Source organism: Phalacrocorax aristotelis, chromosome 23 (genome assembly GCF_949628215.1).
Source record: "Phalacrocorax aristotelis chromosome 23, bGulAri2.1, whole genome shotgun sequence".
Lineage (NCBI taxonomy): Eukaryota > Metazoa > Chordata > Aves > Suliformes > Phalacrocoracidae > Phalacrocorax > Phalacrocorax aristotelis.
Genome location: NC_134298.1, coordinates 956,876 through 981,032, shown reverse-complemented (window position 1 = coordinate 981,032; position 24,157 = coordinate 956,876). Strand labels below are relative to the sequence as shown.

General features: G+C 54.5%; 1 protein-coding gene, 1 pseudogene and 1 gene segment (V, D, J or C); 2 read left to right on the top strand and 1 right to left on the bottom strand.

Moving 5' to 3' along the window:
- The window catches only part of LOC142068101 (T cell receptor alpha chain MC.7.G5-like), a 532,408-nt gene that overhangs the window by 100,107 nt on the left and 408,144 nt on the right, over positions 1-24,157 (top strand). The gene's annotated exons all lie outside the window — the stretch shown is intronic.
- On the top strand, positions 1,310-3,052 carry LOC142068087 (T cell receptor alpha variable 26-2-like). The segment is given in 3 exon segments: positions 1,310-1,380; positions 1,932-2,215; positions 2,921-3,052. Coding segments are annotated over 3 exon segments (468 nt in total).
- LOC142067864 (olfactory receptor 6F1-like) lies at positions 7,246-8,581 on the bottom strand (annotated as a pseudogene).

Below are 24,157 nucleotides of genomic sequence, written 5' to 3'. Positions count from 1 at the left end.
GGCTGAAACCTTGTCCCAGACAGATGCTGAGCAAAACAAACATGAAGGCTGCTATAGCTGTGCTGTGAGTGGAAGGACAGACCCTGTGGCTTGCACAGCAAAGCCAAAGAACCAATGACTGCTTTGGACTTCAGCCCACAAATGCCTTCATGCCCCGCACAGGAATCTTGGTCTGAGTGCCCAGCAACTGCCCCTGGGAGGGAAGGGACATTGCATTTGAGATGGCATCCTGCTGTCCTGCAGGGGTGTCTAGGAGAGAGCTCCTTTCTGACAAGGACTGGACATAGTGTGTAAAGTTCCTGAGCCCATGTCCCTGCCTGAATGTCTGCCTGCCTGGGCTCAGGTCTGACTTGGAGACAGGGCAGTTGAGGGCTTCCTCCCTTCCCTGTAGTGACCTTCGGTGAGATCAGTGCCAGGGAGCTCTGCTGGGAGAGCACAGCCGGAGCTGATTCCCCTCTCAGTGGAGCTGCTTTTGAGCTGACGCTCTAGTGTAGCCCTTGTACTCTCCCTGGAGGCACAGTTGCTTCCCAAATCCATTCCTCTCATGTCCCAGGTCCTTGAGGTGGTGGTTATTTCAGGAAGCTGATTTGCCACGCTGCCTTCTCAGCTCCCACCTTCTGTCTGTCCTATACCTGTGCTCCGCGAATGCCGAGTGCATCTGCATGGCTCCAAAGCAGGTGGGAGATGTCATGCCGGGGCCGTGCTTTCCCTGAGGAAGGTACTTCTCCCAACCCTTCCTTCATCAGGGTAGTACTGGTGCCACAGGGAACCCCCAGCCCCGGGCAGCCCCGGGGAATCCCACAACCGGGCTGTGCCGCCAGAGGAAGTGCTCCCTCTGCCAGCAGGGATGGTCTCTGTGACAGGCTCGGAGTGGGTGAGCCCGGGGTGCTGAGACCAGCCGGGACCTCTGCCTCTCGCGACCCTTGCCCGTTCTTATGACCGCGTACCCTGATGGAGAATTCCGGCGCCCCCAGCTGCCTGAGAAAGACGGGCAGGAGGCCATAGATTATCGGGTCAAAGTGAGACCATAGCGTGTCAGCCCCGCACTGCCTGGTGCCATCGCGCTCCTGTCGCGCCCGCTCCAGCCCCGCCTCCCCCGTGGGCAGCAATGCCGACGACCGCCCCTCCCCGCCGCCCTCGGACCTGCTCTGCGTCTGCCAAGGCCCGGGCGAGACCCCGAGCGGCGCCGGCGCAGGGCGCAGCCCCGGGGAGGAGGGGAAGGGAGACAACAGGAGAGGAGGGGAGGGGAGACGAGAGGAGGCGGCGCGGCCGGAGCAGAGAGCCGGGGCTGGCGGGGCGCAGCGAGGCGCGGGCGGCGGAGCGGCGGGATGCGGCGGTGCCGGGGCGCAGGGCTGGCGGGGCTGGCCGCCGTGCTCCTGGGTGCGCGGGGCTGGCGGCGGTGGGTGGGGGCCGGGGCGGTGCCCGGGCTCTTCCCCAGGGCGCCCGGCGCCAACTCTTCCCTCTCCTCCTTGAGCTTGTCTTTCCCCATCCCTGCCTCTCTGCCATCCGGCGTTCCTCTTCCCTGTTCTTTTTATTCTCCTGATTTCTTCTTCATTTCTGTCAGTAACGGCTGCCTGCACGTACGCCTGCATTTCCCTGTACATTCAGCAGCTACCGTTGCCCTGAGGGTAGCCCTCTGTCCTTCACTCTCACACCCACTCTCCCTGCTCTTCCTCTCTCCATCCATCTATCCATGCCCCTGACGTTTATCTAATATCTGCATGCATGAATTTCAAATTCCCTCCCAGCCTTCTCCTGTCGCACCACACACCCACGCCAGGATCGCTCTCCATCTCTGCTCATAGGTGCATGTCCCGATCTGTTCCTGTCCTGTCTCGCTGCCATTCTTCCTGATGCTTCTCTCCTAAAAGAGCCATCGGAGCTGGGCGATCTTTGACAACCCTTGTCCTTTCCTTCTCTTTTCTTGGCAGTGGCTGCTGGCAGAGCCCAGGTGCAGCAGGAGCCGTCGGCAGAGACCACCGAGGACACCGGCATCAACATCACCTGCTCACACCCCAACATTCAGTCTTACGAGTCCATCCACTGGTACCGTCAGCTCCCGGGCAGAGTCCCCGCATTCATCGCGCTCACTATTAAAGAGGCCAAAGAGCTGCGGGACCCCGCGGGGCGGCTGTGGGTGGCCCCAGACCGCCGGTCCAGCGTCCTGCGGCTCGCCCGGCCCCGGCGCGGGGACGCGGCGGTGTATTACTGCGCCGTGGGAGACACGGGGAGAGGAGCCGGGGCTGCGGCCGGGCACGAACCGGCGCGGGCGGGGCCGGGCGTGTGGGGCGGGGGCGGGGGGACGGCCCCGGGCGGGCCCGCCAGGGGGCGCTGCCGCTCCGCCCGCCCGGCCCCGCCCGGCCCCGCCCGGCCCCGCCCGGCCCCGCCCGGCCCCGCCCGCCCGGCCCCGCCCGGCCCCGCCCGGCCCCGCCCGGCCCCGGGGCGCTTCCCCCGAGCGACCGGCCCCGGTAGCGGCACCGGCCCCCGCCCTCCCACCACGACGCAGACAGGAATCCCCCGCGACAGCGGCGGCGCCAGTGGCAGCGGGGCAGGGAGCGCGAGCGGAGCGGTGGCGGCGTCCGGCCGTGCCCGGGAAGGAGCGATTGCAGCCGCCGGCCCCGCCGGCTCCCGGCGAGGAGCAGCGCCTTGCTGCTCGGCACGGGCAGGCGGGCAGCAGAGACCCTCCTGCCGCAGGGACCGGGCGCTGCTGCTGCTCAGCGAGCAGGGCTGGGCATCTCTTTTGCCCCACTAACATAGCCAGGCCCTCTTAGAACACCAAGGCCCAAATGATTAAGTGCTAACACAAGCCACTGCTTTGAAACCACAAGCAGAAGTGGTTTTTACTGGTGACTTTGTCAAACTCTGGGCTCAGATACACACTTCCTAACTCGGCCCTCCAGCTCCACAGTCCACTTCCCAGGCACTCCTGCTGCTGGTCGAAAGGCATCCTGTAGATGCAGCAGTTCTACCTCAGCATCAATATGAGAAGGAGATCCCGATTGTCAGAGACACCTTCACGTGGATCCCGCGGTTGCCGGTGTTTGGGGCATAGAGCTTGTTGCACAGGACTCCCCTTAACCTCAGACCGAGCGCCACAAAGCGATGAGCTAGGTTGCCCTACGGGGCTGAAGGTCTGAGGCGAGTGAGAGCTGGAAGGAGGCCTCTGGGCATGGGGTGCTGGGCCCAGCCAGTCCCCAGTGAGGCCTGTGTGGCTGTAGGAGCTGGCAGAGCTGGCAAGTCCATGCTCAGAGGCTTCAGAGGCAGAGAGGAAAGGTACAGCCCTCTTCCCTGCCTCAGCCGGGGAATGTTGTGGCAGCTAGAGCTGTATTACAAAGGAACTCCTGGCAGGTTTGCAGTCACTGGAGAGCAGAGGGCAGCCCACTGTCATTCTGCCATGGCCTCAACTGAAGAGCAGCACCCTGAAGTGCCCGTGGGAGCAAGGTTGGAATGGGGGCTGCTCTGCTAATAACCTGCTTCGTGCAGTCCCTGCCAACTCTGTGAGCAAAGGGGCCTGGGTGAGAAGGGGCAGAGGAGCCCTGCTCCCGGCAGCCAACAGCAGAAGATATGAAATCAAGTGACCGTTTTGCTTGCCTGGGTATTGTGGTTCTGGGGCCCAAGGCAGGACAAGCTGCTGGAGGTTGTGGGTAGGTGAAGGGACAAAGAGGGACTGCCTGTACAACAGGGAGCTGTGTGCCGCGTCCTCCCCCTGCCAGAGTGAGGGAGTTTGTCTGTCCCTGTGCAGCTGGTTTCTGCAGCAGATGCACTTTACAGAGATGTTGCTCTTGGAGTGCCTTCTCTATGGGCAGAGGAGAGGGGAGAGAGTGTGCCAGCCCTGGGGCCAGGCACTTCAGTGTGTGCCAGGTCCTCTCTCCATCCAGGCACTCCCAGGGACAGGGTGGACACGGGTGGGCACAGGGGTGCCTTCTCCATCTCCTGCAGAGCTGGGTGCAGGCCTGTGCAGCTGGCTAGGTGGTTGATGTCAGACATTCACAAGGGATGCCTGTCCCTTTGACATGAGCCGGTTACCTCACTAGAGAGCCTTTTTGTGGTAGAGGCTGGGGGACAGACCCAAAGAGGCCTGCCTGGAGCAGCAGGGAGGGAGTTCTGCTCCACCCTCTGGGCTGTGGTTTGGAGGCCTCTTTGGTCTGGCAGAGGCAGAAGAAGAGGTAGGGTTGCAAGCATCAGAACCCTCATGCTGGCAGGTCCCTAGGCACCCCATGAAGGGAGAGTGTGACATGGTCCTCATTTTCCTGGCAGCCCTGGTGGAACTGGCAGACTTTGGTGAGATGCAACTTTCAAGCTGGGAGAATGAGGCCAGAGTTTGTGCAGCTGGTGGTGGAAGGGAGGAGATGTGAGTCCTGGCTCCGTGGGGGATCTGCGAGTGTTTCTGTAGGGAGAGTAGGGGCTGCAGATGGCTACAGCAAATAACCTGGGAGATGTCAGAAGTAATGGGCATCAGAGGAGCAATAAGAACTCCCCAGAAATTCGCAGGCACTCAGCATTCCTGAGTGTGCTGCTAACACAGATGAAGCCTGAAGGAAAGAAAGATGCTAGGGAATGGAGCAATGCGGCATATAGGAGCTTCTCTCCTAGGTGTATTGGATACAATGCTACCAATGTCTGTAGGGGTGGTCGTAAACCTTGGGCAACACATGGAGCAGGCTAACTCAATGCAAGAAGAGCTGAAATGCCATACAAGGACAGGGCAAGGGCAGAGGATGCGCTGTGTCATATGGAAGAACTCTTCGAGCAAGATGATGTGGTGAGAGGTGGGAGAGGAACAGCTGATGTCTTCTGCTGCGGAAGGAGAGACCAGTAGCTAACATAGGTCAGGGGCAGATGTGGGGAGAATGAGTGGACTGAAAGACCAGTGAGTATGGCTGAAAAGCAGGCTGATCTGGGGTGTGAGGAGCAGCAAGAACCTGCAGAAAGCAGTGTGCAGGGCCAACCAGCTCAGCCTTTCAGAGGCTTGGAGAAGTGATATGGAAACTGGGGACAGTGAGCAGGCTGACGAAGTGATAGACAGAAAGGTACACAGGCAAGCAAAGCTGAAAACTCCTTCTGGCTTCACAGGTCATGCCCAGAGGGACACTGTGCTCCAGCTCCCAGCAAAAATGACCGTCCAGGAGGGACACAACGCAACTCTGCACTGCAACTTCTCCACCAGCTATTCCAATCCTTACATCTTCTGGTACCAGCAGCGCCAGACCCAGTCCCCTCAGGTGCTGCTGCGGCTGGACAAATGGAAACCTCAGGTGGATTCAGGGAGGTTCTCCTCCAAGCTGTCTGCAGAGGACTCCCAGGTGTCTCTGGATGTGCAGGGTGCTGAGCTCCAGGACAGCGCTGCCTATTTCTGTGCACTGAGCCCACGCTGGTGCCCACAGCTTGCAGCGCTGCACAGAAACGTGGTGGGGTGCTCTGAGGAGTGGTTCCCTCCCTGCCACTGCTTGCATGCAGCCCTGAGCTCAGCCTGGCCAGCAATGGCACCTGGGGGCTGTGGTGAGGCTGGGCCTCTGCCTCCCCAGCCTGTGCACCTGCAAAGCACATGCCAGCCTGGATTTTACAGCTGTGTCTAGATCCAGGGTCTTTGATGATGAAAATGGACAAAGAAACCTGACCTGGGGCAGACCCATTGGAGGCTACACCATAAACAAACCAAACCAGGCTTGGGAATGCCTGCTGCTTAAAATAGCTGGTACATTGCAGTGAGTACCCAGGGCAGGTAACCTGTCAGTTTGTCTTCTTGTTCCCCTTCCCTGTGCCAGCGAGTGGTCCCATTCCTTTCCATGTTTCTTCTCCTTCTCATGGAAATCACTAGTGCCGAGCTGAGAGGGAACCCTATGTCCCTGAATCCATGCTCAGGCAATCCCACCCCAGCACTGCATGGGGAAGCTCAGCTGGAGGGTGCTGACTTTCCAGCTGGATCCTACCCTCTGAATTGGAGTCTGTTGCTCATGAAGCATGATCCCCTTCACCTGAGAAAGCCTAGGGTACTTGGTTGTTGTCCCACTGCTGTTCCAGGATGGCCTGCCTTCCCAGGCGATGTGGGTCTGATCCACCAGCCCTGTTGGAGGCTTTGCATGCCCCTATTTACCTCAGAGGGCTCTAGGCAGCGTTGATGGGGAATGGCCGGCAGCCCTCAGTGGCTTGCACCCCACTGTGCCTCGGGTCCCTTGGACATTTCAGGTCCTGCTTTTGGTTGCTCTCTGAGGCTGCAGAGGGCTTCAACACTCCACTGACACAATTCTCCCCCAAAAGCAAGGAATGACAAACAGTGAGGGCTACTCAAGGGTGGAGACAGGCTCAGGCTCTTTCTCCATCCCCAGTGGGCTGTCCCAGGGATTTTCCCAAATGCCATTGGGAAAGAGAGCCCAGCTGACAAGGGTGGGCATCAGCTTGTCCTTGGGCACTGGTGCCTGGGCCTGGCTGCAGGTCTAAGAGCCAAGTGCCCAGGACAGGTGGACACAGGAGAATCGCCTCCGGAAGCACCACTGCTTGCAGAAGGGAGGATTAGAATTTCGGTCTGGACTCAATCATCTCACCTGGAGAGCTCTACACTCAGGCAAAATCGATGCCACACTGTTCATCAAGGTGTGCCTGGCACGTTGATGCCTCCTCCTTATGGTCATGTGGACTCCCTTTGCTGTCAGTGAGCAGGAAGAAGAGCTTTGAGAGTGTGATTCATCTCTTCTGAAATGACACTCATAGGAAGGGGAAAAGCAAGTGCCCCTTGGAAGTGCTAACATCCTCCCAGTGAACGTAGAGAGAGTCTTGCTACCCAGCCGGCATTTCACAGCTCTGCAGTTTGGGGACTTTGCCAATCTCATTGAAGTGATTCCACAGCAAAGCCCAAAATGTGAGGAAGGACGGACTGTTACAGCCCAGTGTGGGGGTGTAGATGTGGAATTGCCCAGACTCATTTAGTGTGAGGCATAGAGATTTGGATGTTTTGCATTAGAGATGTACAAGTCCATTCAGATACTGGATAGAGGGAAGGAAGGGGAGTGCATATTTTGTTGACTGTCTTATGCTAGGAATACTGGCTCTAGGTAGCGATGCCAGACATTGCCAGATTTTATCTTGAACCAGGGCATGATTCTGCCAAACAGCCATGAGGATGGGGCATAGATGCATCCAGAAAACGTGGGACTAAATGGAGAAATACATGTCCATTTCCTAAAGCAGCGAGCCGGCTGCTGGGACTTCTTTAGGGGATTGATATGAATCCCTGACAAAATGAAGGACTTGGGAAACTGGAATACAAACCTGTGTGAGGACCACTCCTCCAGGGTTCTGTTGCACTGTGTCTGGATGGGGTTTGTGACCCTTTCCAAGCACTGGTCTTTAGAGCACTGTGAGGCCTTCTGAATTTACCCAGGAGTGAACAGAGGGAGGTGGGAGCATCAGAACCGAGGCTCAGCCCAGCCTAAGATGGCTGTAAGGTGAGTGAGATGAGCTCACTGTGGGATTGGTGGCTTCTCCCTCCCTGTGATGCTCAGGTGCACTTACACCTCCGTGAGGACCTTCTGCAGGGCAGAAGCTGTGGGAGGGAGCGGGTGAATCTGTTTGCTTCCACTGAGGCTCTTTGAGAAGCCACTTCACTTCTTCTGGGAAGCCCACCCCAGAGCTTGCTTCACTTCTTTCTTCCTGAGTGTGTAAATGAAGGGGTTCAACAAGGAGTTAAGACTGTGTTAAAGGTAATCGCAAGTTTGTTCAGGTCCAGGAGTTCTCAGCTGATGGCTTGACATACAGAACAGGGTGGAGCCGTACCAGATCATGATGACACGGAGATGGGCAGAGCAAATGGAAAAAGCCTTTTTCTGGCCATGGGCTGACTGGATTCTCAGCATGGAAGGGGTGACGTACATGTAGGACAGAAGGGTGAGCACACAGGAGGCCACCACAATAATTACAGAGACAAGGAAGGTCACTAGCTCCATGGGCCGTATGTCACTGCAGGAGAGGGCAAGGCAGGAATCTATATTGCAGAGGAAATGATTGATGACATCTGGAGCACCTAGCGTTAGTCTGGATGTCAGAAAGGTCAGCAGCGAGATGGCCAGAAAGCCTCCCAGCCAGGAGCTGAGTGCCAGCCGAGCAGAGAGGACACTGCTCATGACAGAGCTGTATCTCAAGGGGCAGGACATGGCTAAGTGGTGGTCATAGGCCATGACAGAGAGGAGAAAACACTCAGTGGATCCTAGGGAGAGAAGAAAGAACAACTGGAGGATGCTGACACTGGAGGAGATGGTCTCGCTAGTCCCCAGCATGCCTCCTATGGCTGTGGGAGCAACACCCATAGCGTACCACATCTCCAGAAAGGAGAGATTACAGAGGAAGAAGTACACCGAGGTAGGGAGGTTGCTGTTCTTCCACATGAGGGCTATGGTGGATGCCTTGCCTCTTACTGTCAGGGAGTACGTCAGTGCAAATACCACCACAGGGGAGACCTGGGAATGCCACCTGCCTGGGAAACCAAGAAGGACAAATTCTTTCTTCCACACTTGTCCCATTTGCCATGTGCCCCCCAAGCACCGAGGTTCATCTGCAGAGCCAGGAAAGTTTCTGTGTGAGTCTGCATGCCTGTGCTGGTCCTTCAGATGCTACTAGTAGTGCAACAAAGCCATCATCCCTGACAAAGTAGTTGGTGCAGAGCACAGGAAAACAGCACGTACGCTAAGTTAAAATTGATGGGGAAACCCTTTGCTGCAGAAACACATTTGGACACTTAGATCTGACCCTGAAGGTCAGGCCTACACCATCAAATGACCATGGGGAATTATTTCTTAGATCAAGCGCGGGCATTTCCTTCAGATGATGTGGAATGCAATTGCTTCCATGAGATGAAAATCCCACTTAGGAAACTGTGGAGAGCAGGCTGAGGGTCTCCAGCTACCTGAAAGGCTGTTGCAGAGGAAGGGAAGAACATCCCTGCACTCTTCAAGGCAGGAAATACGGAGTTGCAATCTCAGTAAATGAGACCAAGGGAACAGAAAAACCATCATGACAACGTGGCGCTGGAAGAGATTTTCTGACCTCTTCAGTTGATCACAGGGGCTTCCAACTGAGATGGCAGCAGCACAGGGCAGCAGACTAGCATGACAGTCATTACACAAGGACTCGTGGTCTTGTCTGTTTGCTCTCTTCCACGTCTCAGCACAGGAAGCTTTTGGAAATAGCTCCATTATCTCCACTGACATCTGCTTCTCAGCATGTCTATGAAGGGTAAGACGCACCTCTCTGTAATTCTGCCATCTCAGAGTCGGGGGAAGGACTTCTGCTGACCAAGTTGAAAGGTGTATGATGAAATACTCTTATTGCAGCTCCTCAGCTTACCCCCCTTCTTTGGGTGGAGAAAAACAGTTGTGAGAGAGAAATGGCTCAGCTTGCCTCGTATACAGGCCTAAAAGCCCTCTAGAAGTGCCAGGTTGTTTCTGAGGACTCAGGCAGGAGTCCAGCGAGCGGCTCCGATGGATAAGTCGGACATCTCAACTTGGGAAGAGGTATCCATGCCTCAGTGATTGAAGGCAAAAGTCTCTGAGCTGAATCCCCTCCAAGGCAGCTCTGCTGAGAAGCCAGCTGAACCGAGGGGTCTCATCCAAGCCCTCCCTGCAGACAAGGGGGGATTCTTCATCAGCTCTCTAGGGGAGAATCGGTTTCATCCTCAGCTGGGTGTCTAAGACAGGTGGAGCTGCATCACCACCTGAAGGATCCCTTTCCCTCCTTTCTTCCTCTTTAGGCATTTACATACCAGGAATTTCATGTGGCTCAAGAGCAGAGGAAATCCTCCTTAATCCCCTTAAATATGCAAGGCATTGGAAGTCTATGCTACATGTCTTGGGTGGGCTTCACTCACCAGGTGCTCAGCCAATGGAAATGATCCAACAACTTCTCTTCGTGCACCATCCTCCACATGAAGCCATGGACCCCTTGGCTGAGGGAGAACATTGGGAAGAAGTTGATTTACTGGAGGATGGATGCCAGACTAGACAGCTGGCATAAACAGCACACACACTCACACACGCACAAGTCTTGACCTCTAGGCACCTAGAGTTAGTTGAGAAGCCTCACACCCAAAGGGAGGCTGTCTACACTGTTCAGGGTCACCACACAGGTGTTAGACTTGACAGAGTCATCTTCTGCAAGTCCTGCGCCCAAGGCTTCAACGTGGCTGAGGGGAGACTGATCTGCACTTGGTGTGAAGGGCATACGCAGCTAATGAGAGTAACGTGCCCATCTTGAGCCCACTCACCCACACTAAAGCTTTCTCCCTGCCATCTGTCTGTCCTCGAGTACCTTGGACATGGATATGGGGTTTAACCATGGGATGGGGGTGCTTGGAAGGCTAAGTAGATGTGGGCTTATTGCTCAGTGAGGAAGGGGACCTGGTGACAAATGACGGGGAAAAGGCTCACGTACTCAATGCCTGTTTGTCCTCAGTGTTTAGTGCTACGGCTTCTCCTCAGGCCTACCACATCCCTCAGTCCCCCGCAGACTCTGTGGGAGCGACGCAGCAGCCACAGTAGAAGAAGAAAGAGCTAAGGAGCTCTTCCCACCATTGGGACATACACAAGTTCATGGGATTGCTTGGGATGCATCCGAGGGTGTTCAAGGAGCTGACTGGGCAGTCACTTCTCAGTCCCTGGGATGAACATGAAGCAAATACTCTCAGAAGCCTTTTCTCAACTCACGGAAGGCAGAAAGAGGGTTGGGAGCAGGTCACATGAGACAACTGAGGGCAAAATATTCTTCACCAACCCCATTGCTTTCTATGAGGAGGTGACTGGCATTGCGGGGAAGGGGAGGGCCACTGGCTGTGGTGTACCTTGACTCTAGCAATACCTTTGATCTACCCTCAGGGGTGCACACTCATGCACACCTATACGCACACAGAGGTATGCACACTCACAGGCATGCACACACGCAAATATGTGTGAGGTCAGACTCCTGCTTAGATATGAAAAACAAATCCCACCAAATGATCGATGTATTGGGTAGAGTCCTACCACTGTAAGCACTTCTACAAGGAGTCTGCAAATGTGCATCCAGAGCCAACTCCTTATATACACCGGCAGCAGCACCAATCCTATGAGTGCTGCATGAGGCACCTCAGCCTGGCTTTGGGTCTATCCTCCAGCACCAGCTCTGCTGCCCAAAGGTGGCCACTGAGCATTCACATTCCAGGATTGCTACAGGACAGTGCTGCGCCTGGTTCTTGTCTCAACACCGTCACCAAGGGAAACTGCACTGCCTTTCAGGGACCCTTCTGTCTCTGGCATTCCTGCTGCCAGCCACTTTAACCCTTTCTGCATTTGGGCCATTTTCCCTGCGTGGCAGATCGTTCCTTGGTCACAGGTTACCACTGCTGAGCAGTTACAATCTGAATTTCCCCTGCAGTGTGCGCACAAATTCACACACACGAGCACAACCGCACACGTGAGCTTACGCTCACCCAAAGATCAACCCATACGTGTGCACTTATAGAGGTGTGCGCACACATGTTTCCAAAGGAGCCCAGCTCTGTACCAACATGTAATAAATATAAAAAAGAGAGAACATCCCCATTGCTGCAGCCCCAGAAAGAATTCCCATGTTACAAGGAAAAGAAAAAGCATCCTGCAGTGTTAGAAGCTCCCGCCTGACTTCCGCCATCTCCAAGGAAGAACCCTAGCCCTTGCAAAGAGAGAAGTGCCACAGTGCCACACTCATGTGGCAGCGGGAGGGTGTATGTCTGGGGCAAGACAGACTCCCCTCAGGCTACAGACACTGAGACGTCAGAAGTGATGTAGTAGTGAACCTGTCTCTAGGCTCCCTTTGAGCTAAATACCCTCTCTTCAAAAGGCAGACAAATGCAGAAGCAACATTAACTTACAGAGCAGCTGAAGAAATGGTTTGGCTGCCCTGTGAATGTTCATGCACCCTTTCTATTTTTTTTTTCCCCTCAGTTTGAAATGATGCGCTGGCCTTTTTTCTTCTTGCGTTTCGCATGCAGGTGCAGGTGGTGTAATTGCCTGTACCAAGAGGGAGCTGCCTGCAGCCTCCTCTGTCACCATGAGCTGGCCGAGTTTATATTGCAGCCAAGGTTCCTACATGCAAAACACTTTCTGCTCATAATAATACAAGAGTAACAAGAGTGTATTTGGTTTACCTGGCAAGGTTTTGGTAGTGAAGGGGCTGCAGGGATGGCTTCTGTGAGAAGATGCCAGAAGCTGCACCTATGTCGGACGGAGCAAGGTCCAGTTCCTGGTGGCTGCAAGATGGACCTGCCACTGGCCAAAGCTAAGCCAATTAGCAACATATTTGTACCTAATGTGATAACATATTTAAGCACCTTTTTGATAACATATTTAAGAAGGGGTAAAAACCATTGTGCGGCAAATGCAAGGGAGGAGTGAGAAAATGGGAAAGAAACCGCTCTGCAGATACCAAGGTCTGTGAGGAAAAGGGGGAGGAGGTGTAACCAGAGTGATGGAATTAACCAACCATGGATGTTGCTATACTCCTTGTACAGCCCTCTCCAACTGGACATTAAGTCTGGGGACATGGAGTATACCAATCAGTGTATTCTTCGATCTGTATTTCAGTCCCTAGGTAATCATTAATGTGAACGAAACAATAGACAATGCGCTGCTGTCAGAAAAGGATGACAAAATGCGGTTTCGTGTAGCAGACTGAGAAAACTGGCCAGGACTGCCAAGATTAAGAGGCAAGTAGGTAAGAGGTAATTCTGGCAGGGGGAGATCGTGGCCACCGACTCACGGACCACCTACCCAAGTAACACCACCTACTCAGAGGAGAACAATGAAAGGACAACTGAGCCTGCGCAGTAATTTAGATGTGAAGCGAGCGAGTTTGTTCCAATCACTGAAGAGAATAATGTCGAATATGTATGGATAAGATGAATATGTATATTTCTGTTCTATATAAATCACATGGGAAAGGTCTGTAAGGTATGTACGTTAGGAGGAGCGATCCCCCTTGCAGCCAGCGCCGTGAATAAAGAATGCCTGCCTTTTAACACTTCATTGGTGTTACGAGGTTTATTCCCGACTTCAGCGACAGAGGTGCTCCAGTTGCTGGAGCAGAGATTCCCCTGCAGCCTTGGAGAAGACAATGGTGATGCAGCTTGTCCCTTTGCAGCCCATGCAGATCCATGATGGAGTGGATACCTACCTTCCAGCCCATGGAGAACCTCATGTCACAGCAGGTGGAGGTGCCCTGAAGGAAGGTGCAGCCCATGGAGAGGCTGAGCTGGAGCAATCTCTTGATAGAAACTGTGTCCCATGGAGAGAAGCCCACACAGGAGCAGCTTTTCTAGCAGGACCTGTGGACCCACAGGGGACCCACGCTGGAGCAGTCTGTTCCTGAAGGACTGCAGCCTGTGGAAAGGATGCGTGCTGGAGCAGTTAGTGAGCTTCCCATGGGAAGTCCTTCCCATGCTGGAGAAGTTTGTGAAGGACTGTGTCCTGTGGAAGGGACCCCGCCCTAGAGCAGGGAAAGAGGATGCGGAGGAAGGAGCATCAGAGATGACGTGTGATGAACTGACACAACTCTCATTCACCACCTAACTGCAGTGTTTGGGAGGAGGAAGTAGAAGATGTAGGAGTGAAGTTGAGCTGGGGAAGAAGGGAGGAGTGGGGGGAAGGTGCTTTTAGTTTTGCTTTATTTTTCACTGTCCTACTCTCTTACAGTTAATTCGCAATAAATTACATTAATTTTCCAAGGTGAGTGTGTTTTGCCTGGGACAGTACTTGGCAAGTAATCTCCCTGCCTTTATCTTGACCCACGAGCTTTTCATCATGTTTTTCTCCCCCCGTCCTTGTGATGGAGGGATAGAGCAGCTTGGTGGGCACCTGGCGGCCAGCCAAGATCAACCCACCACTGACAGATAAAGCAAAGAGAGCCAGCATAGAATAGCAGAGATAGTATGGCTGGAAGTACCAGGGATGTCCTGTCCCTCTTATCCCTGTGCTGTGATTTCCAACACTGCTGCCTTTTCATTGCCAGGTATAGAGCATGCCCATTCCCCACTGAAGGCTTCTTGTGAGAGCTGGGATGAAAGGCCCCAGAATTTCTAGGGCAGGAATGCAGCAGTGCTGGCAGAACTCAGTTCAAGTGCTGGACGGGTCGAGAGCAGGCAAGTGAAGTCAGCCTGGGTCACTCTGGTGGGGCTGTTTGAAGCACTGTTCTCAGGAATAAGCTCCAGCATTCCTCAGCTGGACACTCAAGGGTTCCTGTGCATGAGGATGTACCCTGTCCTTCTCTTTCCCTCCCGCATCAGCTCACCTCAATGGTCACTCTTTTTACCTTCCCAGGTGTGTGGCTTGTTCTGCTTGGTTTTGACCCCATCCGGCGTAACAGCACCCTCAGGAAAAATTGCTGGCCCATTTTGACTAGTCCCCACTCTGTGCAGCCTGGGAGTGCACAAACAATGCCATGGGCATTCCCAGGGCCTCGTCCTGCCCCAGAATGCTCTACCATTGCTGCAGTTGTCCCCACGTGTTCTCACCAGAGGCCATGGTTGCATCTCTGCCTACCTGTCTCCTTGTCTTCGTGTGCAGCTGTGTTGTATAAACACATGTCAGAGCTCAACTCCGCGCATGATTCCACACCCATGTGCATGAATATGCATGTGTGTGTCCTTGTGTGTCAACCATCAGGAGGGAATATGCTGCTCACAGCGGAGACACTCTCCACTGCTCTCTCCACTAGCACCACAGAGCAGCTGGTTCCCAGGGTCAGAAGGACCCTGAGTGCATTTCAACAGTGATGGCACCTGCCAACCATGTGCTGGCCATCCCTGAGTGGATCTGCTTTCACTACATATCAGTGGTGTCTGGTATGGAACGCAGACCCCTCTCGTGTCCAAGCCAAGGCCAAATGTACTTGTGCACCTCATCGGCATGATGCTGTGTCAGGCAGAGGCTGAGACCTTGCACCAAACAGGGACTGAATGAAAGGACCCAGGAGCCTGACGTTGCTGTGTTCTGAGTAGAAGGGACAGACCCTGTGGCTGAATGTCCAGAAGAGACCCTCTTTCCAACAATGGCCCTGTGGAGAAGGAAAGGACAGAGGACATTCCGACTGGAGACCAGAGGGAAATTTTTCACACTGAGAACAGTCAACCGTTGGAATAATCTCCCCAAGGAAGTGGTTGACTCTGCCATGTTAGACACTTTCAAGAGTCGTCTGTACAGGGTGCTGGTCCGTCTTGTTTAGACTCTCCTCTTCTTAGAAAGGTTGGACTAGATGATCCCTGAGGTCCCTTCAACCTGTGATTCTGGGATTCTGGGATTCGGTGACATGTGTGTCTGTAGTTTAGAAGGACTTTTGACATCCTCTTCCATTCTTCCTTTACAAACAAACTGGCATTGAATGAGTTCATTAGGAGCATGATAAGGCAGGTGGAAAATTGGCTGCCAGGCTCAAAGAGTTGTGACCATGAAGCAATGGGCTGACTGGAAGCTCATGAAGGCCAGAAAGAGCAAGGACAAGGTTTTGCATGTGATGGAGGAACCGGCCCATGCAGTCATGCACGCTGGGGGCTGCCTGCCTAGGAAGCAGATCCACAGAAGAGGATGTGTGGTTGTAGGAGAGACCCAGCTGAACATGAGACCACAGTGTGCCCTTGAGGTAAACAGGACCAACCACTGCCGTACTGGGCTGTGTTAGTCAAAGTGTTGCTAATAGGTCCAGGAAGGTCATCCTGGCCCTCTGGCCCTTGGGAGACCATATGTGGAGTACTGCATGCAGGTTGGGGTCCCCTCTCAAGAAGGATATCCACATACTGAAGTGAGTCCAACAAAGGCCACCAGGGTGGGTAGGGGGTTGGCAATGTGAGAGGAGAAGAGCCTGAGCGAGCTGGGCCGGACCATCTTGGAGAAGGGAAGTCTCAGGGGAGACCTTGCTTTCTGCAACTGCTTCTTCAGAGGAGACAGGGAAGATGGACATGGACTCAGATTCAGGCCACAGGGAGTACCTTCTTAGAGTGGAGGCAACGGACAGCAGCTGGGACATGGAGACATCTGATTAAGCAGTAGCTTAAAAGAAATAACAAGAACTGGCATGGGTTTCCCAGAGAGGCTGTGCAATCTCCACCCTGGGAGCTGTTCAAGGCATGACTGACTGTGACCTTGAGCAACCTGCTCTAATGGGATTGGTTCTGAGTAGGAGATTGACCTAGACGACCTCTGGAGGTGCCTTCTCACCTACATTCAGACTGTGTAACTCCCACCTTGCCCCTGCCACCCCTGACCCCAGCACACCCATGGGCACAGGTGTCCTCACAGCCACTTTGCCTCAACACAACTTCTAGGCAGTGTGCTGGGACTGCAGAGAGGCAGCCGAGGCAGGCTCTCAGCCTCCTCACTGCCATCCGCAGGAAATCAGTGGCTGGTGTTGCCAGCCCCTGAGCTCGGAGGCAGCTCTGGGAAGCTGGTCCATCTCCTGGCTCAGGGCCCTGCAGCTCCCCCAGGCCGTGCCTGGCGCTGTGCGGGGTTATTGCTGCGGGGGAGTCCTTGCTCACCAGGAGGACGGGGAGAGTCCATTTGCCAGGAGAGAAACCTCTGCCCGTGCAGAGCCACTGAGCGCTGCGGGCCCGGGCGAGACCCCGAGCGGCGCCGGCGCAGGGCGCAGCCCCGGGGCGGAGCTGGCGGCGGCGGAGGGGACGAGGAGAGAAGAGGAGGGGGAGAGGAGGCGGCGCGGCCGGAGCAGAGAGCCGGGGCTGGCGGGGCGCAGCGAGGCGCGGGCGGCGGAGCGGCGGGATGCGGCGGTGCCGGGGCGCAGGGCTGGCGGGGCTGGCCGCCGTGCTCCTGGGTGCGCGGGGCTGGCGGCGGTGGGTGGGGGCCGGGGCGGTGCCCGGGATGTTCCCCAGGGCGCCCAGCGCCAACTCTTCCCACTCCCTACCTCTCTGCCACCTCTTCGTTCCCCTTTCCAAAGCCTCCAAGGCCCCTTTCCTATTCTCCGAGTTGCTTGCCCAGAATACAGCCTTCTGTCCTTCACTGTAACAACCCCTCTCCCTGTCTAATCCTCCTACCTTCCTCCATCCACCCATTTTTTCACCCCTCTCTCCATGAACCTACCATCTCTAGCCTCTCTTCCTATTCTCTGAGACCCCTCTCTCATCTATTCCTCTGCCTCCTTCATATCTGTAGGTACAGGGCTGTTTCCCTGCACTGTGCCGTTATTCCATACATCCTCTGGCCTCCCTGTGAATTCAGCATTTTATTGCTCTGGATTCAGCCCTCCGTCCTTCAGTGTAACACACCCACCTCTCCTGTCCCCTCTCCCCCTCACCCCCTCACCATCCTTCCATATATCCATCCATCCATCTGACTTGCACCTGACTTGCATACTGTGTCTCCATGCCTCTATTTCAAATTCTGTCCTAGAGGATTCCCCTCGCTCCACACACCCACACCCGGATCATGGTCATATGTCCCCATCCATTCCGGACTGGTACTCTCTCACTGCCGCTCCTTCCAATGATTTCTCTGAGAAAAGAGCCATCGGAGCTGGGCGATCTTTGACAACCCTTGTCCTTTCCTTCTCTTTTCTTGGCAGTGGCTGCTGGCAGAGCCCAGGTGCAGCAGGAGCCGTCGGCAGAGACCACCGAGGACACCGGCATCAACATCACCTGCTCACACCCCAACATACAGACCGCCGACTCTATCCACTGGTACCGTCAGCTCCCGGGCCGAGCCCCCGCATTCATCGCGCTCACTTTTAAAGAGGCCAAAGAGCTGCGGGACCCCGCGGGGCGGCTGTGGGTGGCCCCAGACCGCCGGTCCAGCGTCCTGCGGCTCGCCCGGCCCCGGCGCGGGGACGCGGCGGTGTATTACTGCGCCGTGGGAGACACGGGGAGAGGAGCCGGGGCTGCGGCCGGGCACGAACCGGCGCGGGCGGGGCCGGGCGTGTGGGGCGGGGGCGGGGGGACGGCCCCGGGCGGGCCCGCCAGGGGGCGCTGCCGCTCCGCCCGCCGGCCCCGTGCTTGGGGCAGCGGAAGCTGACGGTGTCACAGCGTTAGTGCCTGCGCGGATTCTAACGCGCAGGTACCGCGTCACCCACAGGTACCGCGCGCCGCCACTGGAACAGAGTGTTGTCGCTAAGAGTGGAAAAGAGTTTAGACCGTTCCACCAGTGGCAAAAGGAGACATGCGGATAGATACGCATGGTGTCATGTCTCCTGTAAAGGAGGCCCCTCCAGTGCCCCAACACTGAAAGGTTTTTTTTAAGGAGACTGACCTTGAATTTGCACCAGAAGAAAGACAACTTCAACCCCAAACTCCCCAGGAACTTCCATAACACTGTGTGTATTTATTAATCACGTTTAGACCACATTTGGAGACAGTCTTGGAAGCTTTGGTGATGGAAATCCTTTGGATTATATAGAATCAGAAAATACCAAAGCAAGTAACGCTAATTTCAGTCCCTATACCTGCAGCATAGCCTTGGGGAACTGAATAAATCTATCTTTAGTTCAGATTCCCCGAATGCTGTCTGGGAATATTAAGGCTTGTTAGCTGCTGCAGGGAAGCATAATGAATTCTAAACTAATAAAGTACCTGGGTGCATAAACAAGCAGGTACAGCCAAGCCAGACAATGTGTAAGGGAAGGTGAGAGAAGAGACACAAGCACGAAGGAAGGAGAGGCTCCCAGGGGTGTGGCCCTGGGCTCAGCAAGAATGCTTGCACGTTGAGGGCTGCGCCTCTGTTTCTCCTCTCATTTGCAATGCCAAAGTCCTAATATTGGTGTAGATGTCTTATGTCTGCTGTGGAGTCCAAGAAGACAGATCCACCTCAGGAGCCCCTTGGAGGGTAAGCTTCAGCGAGAGCCCCTGGCAGCTGCACAGCAGGGTTCATCCCCTCTTTCTTATGTCTTGGGGGAGGGGCATTGTTCCCAGGCAGATGAAGAATAATGCTCCATTTCTCCCTAAGTCTCTCTTGTGAGCCACCTCCTGTCGCCGTGGGAGATCTCAGCTGTCTCTGCAGTCCCATATTTCCCCTTTCCATTGAAAATTAGGAGATCCTGTCAATGCTGCTGCAGGGACTTTAAACTTCACATCCCACGGACATTGTTAGGGTCCTCTAGTCTGTCTCCTGGCAGGCACAGACCTGCTGTGGGCTCCAGTTTCCACGTAAATACCTGTAAGGAGGCTGTGAAGAAGGCAGAGCCAGGCTCTTCTCCCTGATGCCCGTGGCAGGAATAGCGGCACAGGGCACAAAGTGAATTAAAGGAAGCTCTGTCTGAACACCAGGAAACCCCTTTTCACTGTGACACTGAGGGAGCAATGACACAGGACTCCCAGAGATGGTGTACAGTGTCCATCCTGGGAGGCACTGAAAAGCTCTCTGGACATTGTCCAGGACATGTTGTGAGCAGAGGCACAAGAGTGAAGGAAGGAGAGACTCCCAGGGAAGTGGTCCTGAGGTCAGCAAGGGTGTTTTAATGTTGAGCTCTTTAATGTGAGCTCTTTCTCCTCTCAGTAGAAGTGCATAAATGCTCATCTTCCTGTACGTGTGGGCAGAGTGGCCGGGGCCCCCCTGTTGTGGAAGTGCTGAGAATGCCCTTGGCTGAGGGAGCCACAGGTGTTGCTGCTGGAGGAGGGACAAAGCCAGAAGGAGCATTTCAGGCACAGGAAGACCAGGCCATTTCTCTTCCCCGCTTCTTCCTTTGCTCCCCCAACAGAGTCGTTACCAGCAGCTCTGTTATCTCGGGGCTGGGAGGTGCCTTTGTGACACTCTCTCACTCAACAAACAGGCAAGTCGGTCTCAGCATGCAGCTCCGATACCTCATCCTGATTGCCTTTCTGGGGCAGCTGCTGGGTAAGTCCTGCCTTTTCATAAATGAATACTTCCTCTTTCCTTGTGGAAACTCTCACCAGCCTTATCAGGTCCATGCATGGAAATTCTCTTGAATAAGAGGAAGAGACTGGGAAATGTCACCTCGCATTTGTAGTTTTGCACCAGTTGTTTTGAGATGGTTTTACTGTTGGCAAGGACAGGAGAAGAGATGAGAGAGAAGATACCTCAGACCCCTGCTCCTTCTTTTCTTTCCCCTTCAGTCCATCTCTCTCTGCCTCTCTTTTTCTCATCCACCTGCCTCTGCAGCCTCAGGTTTCTCCCATTCCAACACAAATTAGCAGATCCTGCCAAAGCTGCCACAGGGATGTTAAATGTGTCACCTGGCTGTGGCTCTTTGCTGCTTGTCATGGCCTCCGGTTTTCTCCTGGTTGTCAACTCAGCCTGGGATCCCTCTTTCTACCGAGGGAGCTCGGAGCCCTCAGATGTGAGAGGGATGGGGAAGAAGGATGAATCTTTTTATCTTAGCTCCATGGGCCCCTCAACCTGCTGGAGGGGTGCTGGTGCAAGCATGCAATGATCAGGCATGACAGGCAGTTCCCTGGTCCTCTGGGCAGTCAGAGACCAGGCAGGAGGAGCAGGGACACAGCACAGCTCTCCTCAGGGTCCATGCCGGGATGAGAGCTCTGATCTCCTGCCCAAAGCTACTCTCCACATGGCTGTACTCAGGCCTCAGGGTTTTCCTGCAGGGCAAGGGACAGGGAACCTCCTCCACCAGGGCTTTGCATCCACTCCTGGGTTGCTACCCATAGCCTTTCCCACAGCAGAGCTGCTGACCTTCACCTTTCTTCCAGGCACCATGGGGCAGACCACCGTCACCCAGCAAGAAGGACAAGTCACAGTAAAGCAGAGAGGCACCTTCCAAACAACCTGCACATACCAGACATCCTACTTTAATGGCTTGCTGTGGTACCAGCAGAGGAAAGGCCAAGCTCCCCAGCTGGTCTCGTATCAGGCAAGATCAGGCTCCAAGCCAAACGGCCGCCTCACCACATCGCTGAACACCACAGAGAAATACAGCCTCCTGGAGCTGGAGGAAGTCGAGGTCTCTGACAGTGCCTTGTACCTCTGTGCTGTGCAAGACACCGTGGTGCAGGGAGCTTCCTTGGCTGTGCCACAAGCCAGGGGAGGGAGGGGATGTGCCTGTGCACGGCTGAGCTTGGCGGAAGGGGCCCTCAGCTCTCTCCTGGCAGTGCTGTTTCCCCATTGCACCCTGAGCTCTGCAGGGCAAGATCCTCTTTCTGAAAGGGGCCGGTGTCCGTGCCTGTGGAGATGGCTGAAGGTGGCTGTAGGGCAGAGCCTGCTGGCAACCAGGATGCCAGGGGCTTGTTCTCAGCCCCTCACACTCAGTGTTAGTGAATTCCTGCAAACCAGTTCCTAAGGAGGAAGTTTAAGCACTGACCAGCCCTACCCAGGGGCCCCTAGAGGGCCTTTGACAGGAATTTCTGGGGTTTGTTGCTCTTTTCAATAAGTAAATACTGAAACTGGATTTGAGTCAAGTCATCGGGTTCATCCAGGTGTTCAGCCAGTTCAAGTGCAAAGGCTGTGCCTGAAGGGCAGAGCAAAGCACACAGAACAGCCACAGTTGCCAAATCCTCCAGGTTTCTCCACATTTGCAGCCAATAAGTGAAGAGACCAACACACAAGTGAAGGCTTCCAACCCCCTGATCTCCTTACAGGCTCCTGAGGGTGAAATCCCTAAGAGAATGGAATGTTTGGCACTGTCTGCTAAAGCCATACCGAGGAACTATGGGAGCCTGGCAAAACAGAGGTTGAGGGCCGGAGACAGAAACTGAGAGATAGAGAAGCACTTGTTTTACGACTATATCCTTGAGGAGAGCTGAGACACTGACCAAAGCAAACATCCCACCTCAGAAGATGCTGAGAACAGGCTGATAACTTCTGTAGTCAAGGAGAACAACTAATTGGGATGTAGATAAGAACTAAAACAAAGGGCCCAGCAGGGGAACTCTCCTTGTGATTATACTGAAAATCAGGCCCACAGGCCAGGAACCACCCCCGCTCCCAGTAAGTCCCTTAACCTATGAGCAGGTGCAGTATATTAAAGTGAGCTGTACTGTTACATCAAAGGGAGAAAGAAATTAACCCATTATTAGCTGAGGCGTGTGAATATTAGCTGTGATTGACATTTTTAACTGTATAAATGCCTAGCAGTTTCTCGGTGCGGTGTGCTAGCTTTGTGGGTTACCACCTAGCACCAATCCTTGCACAAAAGTGACTTGAATAAAATACCGCCGCCCTGTGTGTCGTTTGGCGTTTTGCACACCGGGTTGAACGAACCTGCTTTTCAGGATAACAAGGGGAGCGATCTATGATCATCCGCAGCTCCTACACAGGGAGCGGTGTTGTAGTGATGAGCTGGCACGGCAGCAGGGGACTGTGTGTCTGGGACAAGCCAGACTTGCAGCAGGCTGCTGCAGGGCAAGTTTTACGTTACCCCTTGAGGTGAATTAAACACACATCTTTGCTTAAATAATTGAAAAAGATAAGTAATGAACACTAGATTGGACAGACTCCTACGACCATAAGCAGTTCTACAAGGAGTGTGCAAAGGTGTGTCAGGAGCCACTTCCTTACATACACTGGCAGCAGCAGCAGTCCTGTGAGCAGTTCCATGGGATGCCTCAGCCTGACATTGGGTCTATCCTCCAGCACCAGCTCTGCTGCCCAAAGGTGGCCACTGAGCATCACACTCCAGGATTGCTACAAGACAGTGCTGCAGCTCTTTCTTATCTCATCACCCAGGGAAACTGCACCCCCTTACAGGCAGTCCTGTCTCTGGCTTTCCTGCTGCAGCCACTTTAACCTCTTATGAAGTTGGGCCTTCTTGACTTCCATGAGAGATCATTTCTTGGTCACAAATTACCATTGCTGAGCACTTACCATTTTAATTTCCCCTTCACAGCAAATGCTGAAGGTGGGCATGAGAAACGGGGCTGTGCTCTCACAGCTGTATTCTGTGTGGTAGTTTGATGTGCTCAGGCTTGAGGTAACTCTGCCCTCCGTGACATAACGTTTCCTGTCCATTTCAGACATCAGTTTATGCAGGCAGGGTCTTAAATGTTCCCATGGCACTCTACATGAAGGTGCAGTGTTATTGTCAGGGATGTAAGCATGCACGGAGCGCTCTGCTGGCTGGTAAGGTACAAGCTGCACAGACACCAGCCATTGCATTTACATATTCGCGATTTGTTCATCTTGACCACTGTTAAGATCCGCAGGCACATTCATCCTCCCCAGCAGCAACCAGGTGTCTTTTGTCTCGAGACTCATATCAGCAGGTGTCTCATCTACCCCACTGGTAGAAACAAAGAATGCATGACAACCTCCCTGGTGGTCTTTGTGATCTCCTTCAGGGAGACATGGGGGTCTGAACCAGCGCCCCCAGCTCCTATGCAAGAAGCAATGCCGCAGCAGAGGAGGACTCTATGTCTCCTACCAGTCCAGCTTCCTGCAGGCTGAAAATGCTGAGGTCTGCACAGAGGACTGACCTTGAATTCATAAAGTTGCTCCCAAGTTTATTTGCCGGTAAATACATTCTCTACAAAAGAAAAACAAAACAAAACAAAAAACCCAAACCCTAATAGCCGCTGAGAGGAAAAGGAGACTTTGTATCAGCATACCAGCATTTCAGTTCACGTGTCTGCGTTGAACTAGTTGCCTCCCCTCTCAGTAGCTTTTCCTGCCTCCCCTCTTGGGCTTTGCTTGTGAGGAGTTTGAAGATGTGCAGGGTCAGAGAGTGGGTCATGTCTCTGCCGCCAAACCAATCCCTGAGCACAGCCTTGGGCAGGGGTGTTTCAGTGGGCCCATCACCTTCCTGCAGCAGTTCCACAGGTCCCCTTCCACAGGGGGAAGATCCTCTCCAACCCCTCTGTGGGTAAAAGCAGTAATTTGGAAAGCTTCTGGCCACCCTTGGGACCCTCAGGCAGCAGCCCCAGCCTCTCTTCCTGCCGTCCCTCTCTCCTGCTTCCCTCTCCCTCTGCACAGCAACTGTGCCAGCCTTCAAGGTCATCTTCTGCCGAGCTGCCTCCCAGCACAGCTCCATGCAGAGCAGGAGGAACATCCGTCCCCAGGAGGACACCGTGAACCTCCCCCTGGCCTGCTGCAGTCCCCAGGCTGCTCCCTTGAGGACACCAGTGACCAGGCTCCCCAACCTCAGGACATGCTCAGGAGGGCATTTCTAGGGAGAGACAAAGCAAGGCAGGTCACTGGCTCTGGAGCTGCCTTCCACAGTTCCCAGGAATAGTGTTGGAAAGGGCCTCGAGGCAATGTGTCCC